The 5043-nt window shown below is 73.8% G+C and overlaps 1 protein-coding gene across 1 annotated transcript in view; it reads left to right on the top strand.

Annotated features, from left to right (window-relative positions):
* The window catches only part of H696_04282 (hypothetical protein), a gene marked incomplete at its 5' end in the record, with an annotated part of 8812 nt that extends 3813 nt beyond the window's left edge, over positions 1-4999 (top strand). Inside the window, one exon of the mRNA XM_009498160.1 lies at positions 138-4999. Within this exon, the coding sequence (XP_009496435.1) occupies positions 138-4847 (4710 nt within the window). The 3' untranslated portion in view covers positions 4848-4999. The remainder of the gene's footprint in view (positions 1-137) is intronic.
* Positions 5000-5043: the final 44 nt, after the last annotated feature.

Raw genomic sequence — 5043 nt, 5'->3', positions numbered from 1 at the left:
CCGCCTCCTGCTCGGCCGCGCCTCCCTCCTCAGTCTCCCCCCTCCCCTCCTCTAACCCGGCCTTCTGCGTCTCCCCCTCCCCCTCCCCCTCTCGTGCTCGCAGGTGGCACAACCACCTGTGTCCCACGGTCGAGAAGCATGCCTGGACCCTGGAGGACGATGCCAAGCTGCACAAGCTCCACGCCACATATGGCAACCGCTGGGCCACCATCGCCAAGCACTTCCCCGGCCGCACGGACAACGCCGTCAAGAACCGGTGGAACTCCAGCATGCGCCGGCAGCGCCCGCGTCTGGGCCTGGCCGCGCGCACCGGCGACACCGGCGGCGCCGACGACACCCCGACCAGCGCGGCCAGCACCCCGGGCCCCTCGGACTCGGCATCCGAGCCGACGACCGGCACCTCCAGCCCGGCGGCCACCACCCCGGCGGCCACCGCCGCTGTCACCACCGCCACAGGCAGCACGGGCCCCACCAAGGGCCGGCGCCGGGCCACGGCCCGGACCCGCGTCTCCAGCATCACCCCGCCCCAGGGTGATGCCGAGCATGCGGCCGAGCATGCCCGGCCGGCGGCCCCCTCGCGGCGCCAGCAGGCCACGTCGGCCTCGGCGGCCGCGGCCGCCGCCGCGGCCGCAGCCTCCCCCGGCGATGAGGGCTCCGACGATCGCAATGGCTCCGACGACGGCGATGATGATGATGACGATGGCGACGATGGTGACATGGCTCTCGGTCCCAGTGGACGGGCCAGCCACCTGGCGCAGGAGGCCCCGGCTTCGCCGACCCGCCGGCGTGCATCCGCCCCTTCGGATGCCGGGGACCTCGATGGCCCTCACGGGGGGGGGGCCTCCTACATCGCCGAGGCCCCGTCGACTCCGCAGTCGGCCAAGCGCACGCGTCGCGGCCCCGGGGCCCCGGCCACCAATCTGGGCGACGTGTCCCCCCGGTCGCCCTCGACTCCCCGGACCCCGGGCGCGGCCCAATTGTGGGACGCCACCGAGGACTTCTTCACCGAGCACAAGGACATCCTCACGCCGTCCAAGCGCTCGCGCGTGCTCTTCCCGGTGGCGGACAAGCATGCCGGTGGCCGTCCTGGCGGCGGGCCGGCCGACCCGGCGGCTGCCGAGCCGCTTGCCCCCCCGGAGCAGCCGGCCGCCGGCTCGATGCAGCGGGCGCGGTCCCGGACCGGCGGCCGTGCCACCGTGGGCATGGGCTCCGCGTCGGCCGAGCAGCAGGGCGAGTCCCTTGTCGGTGGCCAGCCAGCCGGGCCGACCGCCAGCCGGGCCGGCGGTGCCGGCAGCGCCGGCCTGTCCAGCTTCGACCAGCGCACACATCGCCTTCTCCAGCCATCGCGCTCGGGCAGTGGGGTGACATCCTCCACCGGTGACCCGGCCGGCGATGACCCCTTCGGGCATCTTGCCGCGGCGGCGGTCGTCACGCGTGGCCCCCCCCCGGTGGATGGTGGCGTTGCCCCGGCCACGGTGTATCCCGGGCCGTCGGCTGCGCATGCGGCGGCGGCCGCGGCGGCGGCCACCGCCCGCGCGGCCACCGCTTCCGCCTCCACCTGGGGGAATGAGCCCACCGCCGGCGGTGGCGGCCCTGCTGGCAGCCAGGACCCCGGCTTCCAGGCTGGCGCCCACCATGGGCGACATGGCGGGGCAGCGGCCGCCGACGCGCCGGCGGCCACGGCGCGCTCGCCGCCCGTCGGCCTGGCCGGCGGCTCGCCGCTGACCCTCTCCTCGGCCCTGCTGAGTCCGCTGCAGCATCTGCACAATCCCCCGCACCATCCCTCGCACCCGGCCCAGTGCAACCTCTCGCTGCTGGGCATGGACCAGCGGTCGCTCGTCAGCGGGGGGCACTTCCTCTCGGGACGCATGTTTGCCACCTCCTATCTGGACCATGACTTCCTTTCGCCGGCGTCCCTGTCGTCGCTGTACGATTCGGAGACCATCAGCCGGTCCGGCGAGGAGAATGCCCTTTTGGGTGGCACCGGCGGGGCCGACGGGCCCCGGCGCCCTGCCGGCGCCCGCATGCCGGCCCCCAATGCCGTGGCCTTCCTGCCAGATGCGGCCGGCCCCGGGGGCGGGTCCTCGGGCGGTGTGTCCTCGGCCGCGGGTGGCGTCGGGGCCTCGACCAATGCCTCCTCGGCTCTTGGCCTGGGCCAGCCGCACCCGCTGCTTGGGACCCCGCTGCCCACCAAGCTCGAGCAGCAGCACCTGCATGCTGGCAGCCTGACCCCCAGTGTGCCGATCTCCTCGACCGGGGCCAACCTGACGCCCCTGCTGACGCATACGCCGAATGCCGCGGGGCATTTGCACCTCGGGCCCATGGCCTCGCCTACTCTGTCCATCAGCTCCCCGCTGCCGGGCGGCGGGCTCGGGGCCCCGCTGGCCGCCTCCGGCACCGGGGGCATCCTTGGCGCCGGCGCCGGCATCCACACCCTGGACTTCTACCGCAGTGCCTTGACTTCCTCGCCGATGTTCCTCGCTCGGACCCCGCTGCTCATGGGCCCGAGCGTCGCCTCGCCCGCCGCCGTGGCCGATGGCGGTCTGGATGGCCGGCGTGGGTCCGGGGCTTCGGCCAGTGCGGCGGCGGCGGCGGCGGCGGCGGCAGCAGCTGCCGTGGCCGCGGCCGCGTCTTTGGCCGCCGCGGCTGCTTCCAGTTCCTCCGGCGCCCGGGCACAGGACTCGATGTCCGATGGGTTGCCGATGCCGCCGCTGACGCCGGTGCCATCGGTGGCCAAGGGGGGCCATGCGCTGCCGGCTGGTGGGACTGATGCCACCAGCAGCATGATGATGAACACCCCGGGCGATGGAAACATCGTGTCGCCGGGCGTGGCCGGTGCTGCTGGCCTGGACTTTTTCGACTTCGCCGGGACAATGGCCTCGTCCGAGGCCGGGGCCAGCACCCCGAAGCCGGCCATCGCCGCCGGGGAGGAGCCCATCTCGGCGCCCGAGGACCAGGCTGTCACGCCGAAGGCCGGTGTACCGCTCTCCTCGAGCTCCTCCGGGTCTGCTTCGCTGTCCTCGGGGCCGGGATCCCTGGAGGACCTGGCGCTCACCCCTCGGTCGTCTTCTTCCGGCCAGCCGACGCGGGTGGACCTGTCCCCCTCCTCGCCGGGGGCTGGCCAGCAGCAGCAGCAGCAGCAGCAGCAGCAGCAGCAGCAGCACCGTTCGGACAGCGGCGTCGGGTCACTGTCGTCCACCATGACCCAGCTGCATGGGTCCTTCCTGTCGCGCCCGAGCCGGGGCTCTTCGGCCACGGCCGGCGCCGACGCGACGACCCCCAGGGCCGGCGCCGCCACCACCATCCTCGAGGCCACCAGTCTGCTGATGGCCGGTGAGGCTGTCAACGAGGCGGACGTCAGTGCCAGCATCCGGCTGCTGCTGGGCACCGGGGAGCCGGTGTCTCGGCCGCATGCGGGCTCGTTGGCCGCGGCCGACCGCACCTCGGCCAATGCCGATACCGATGCCGACACCCCCGGTGTCGATGGCGATGGCGCCGGCGACACCGGCCATCTTGGCGAGTTGGGCTTTTCCACGCCGACGGCCGGCCGGCCGGATCGTCAGGCGGCCGCCGCCCTGGCCGGGGCGACCCCCGGGTCGCCGGGTCCCGGCCCTTCGCATTGGCCTGGGCTGATGGTGTCGCCCGGGCCGGCCGGTGCCTCGGCGGCCGCCACCGCGGCGGGCGACTCCTTTTCGGCCCTGCATCTGCTGGGCTACCACCCGGGCGGCCTGTCTTTCTCAAGCTCCCCGCTGGCCGGCGAGCCACCGGGGCTGGTCCTGTCGCCGGGCGGCGGCGGACGTCCGGGGACCGGGCTCGGCCGGGGTGCCGGCATTTTCGATCACCACCGGGATTTCGCCAGCGGAAGTGGCCTGCCAGCCGCCGGGATTGCCGGCACCGGGCCCGGCATGAACGGCGGCGGGGAGGGGTCCTCCGACAAGCTGGAGCTTCCCCAATCGTCGCCCTTCCCCGCGCTCGGGGGCGGGCTGGACTTCTTCCGGCACCAGGCCACCCCGGACCCGGCGGCCTTCTCCGGCGGGGACCCATCCGTCGCCACGGGCCCCGCCGCCAGCCGGTCCCCGGCTCGGGGTGGGCTCTTTGCGCCGACCGGCGCCGAGCAGCCCCTGGCCAGCCTGGTGTCGCCGATTTCCCGCGGCGGTCCCCGTCCGCTGCTGTTGGCCACGGGTGCCGCCGGTGCCGGGGTCGAGGTGTCTCCGCCCGAGTCGCGGTCTCTCGACCTGTTGGCGGCCACCAGCGACGTCGATGATGAGGACGGGGCCAGCGGCATCGGGAGCAGCGGCCCCTCGGCCACCGCCATCACGACCCCCTGTCAGCAGCAGGTCCGCCGGCGACCGCCGAGTGCCAGTGCCAAGCTCCTGGCCCTGGCCGGGGACCCGAGCATGGCCGCGGCCGAGGAATCTGCCGCCGGCGAATTGCCCTACTTCGATCAATTGTACCTGACCCCGGGAGCCGCCGCCAGCAATGGCGGCGGTGCCTCTCTGGCCGCCCCCCCCTCGGCAGCGCAGTTGTTGTTGGTGGATTCGTTGGCTGGCGATGGCATCCCCCCCCCCGCGGCCGGGTCATCCTCTCGCCTGGCGGCACGCGCCGGTCGGCGGCCGTCCACCGCCACCACCTCGCGCGCGATGCCGGCCGAGCACGCGCCCCCCGGCACCGAGCAGCCGGCCGGCACCACCAGCATGGCCGACCTCGCCGATGTCAAGGACCTCTTCGATGAGGGGGACCTCTCCGCCCAGGCGGCCTTTCTAGATGGTGATGGTGGCTTCGGCCCCGGCGGCAGTCGGCCGTCCACCGGCGGCGAGGCCGCTAGAGCCCTTTCCGGGCCGGCCTGAGGCCACATCCGCCTTCCTTCCTTCCTTCCTTCCGCGCCCCCTCCTCTCCCCTTTTCTCCCTTCCTTTTTCTACTGTGCTCACCCATGTGTATCGTGTTTGTGAATATACGTGCATATATGTGCGGCGTGCCGATCGACTGCACATCATCTACCCTGACGTGTATTGTGCGACTCTCCCGTCACGCGGGGGGGGGGG

Source organism: Fonticula alba, assembly GCF_000388065.1.
Source record: "Fonticula alba strain ATCC 38817 unplaced genomic scaffold supercont2.7, whole genome shotgun sequence".
Taxonomy (NCBI): domain Eukaryota; order Rotosphaerida; family Fonticulaceae; genus Fonticula; species Fonticula alba.
This window is presented reverse-complemented; position numbering and strand designations above follow the sequence as displayed.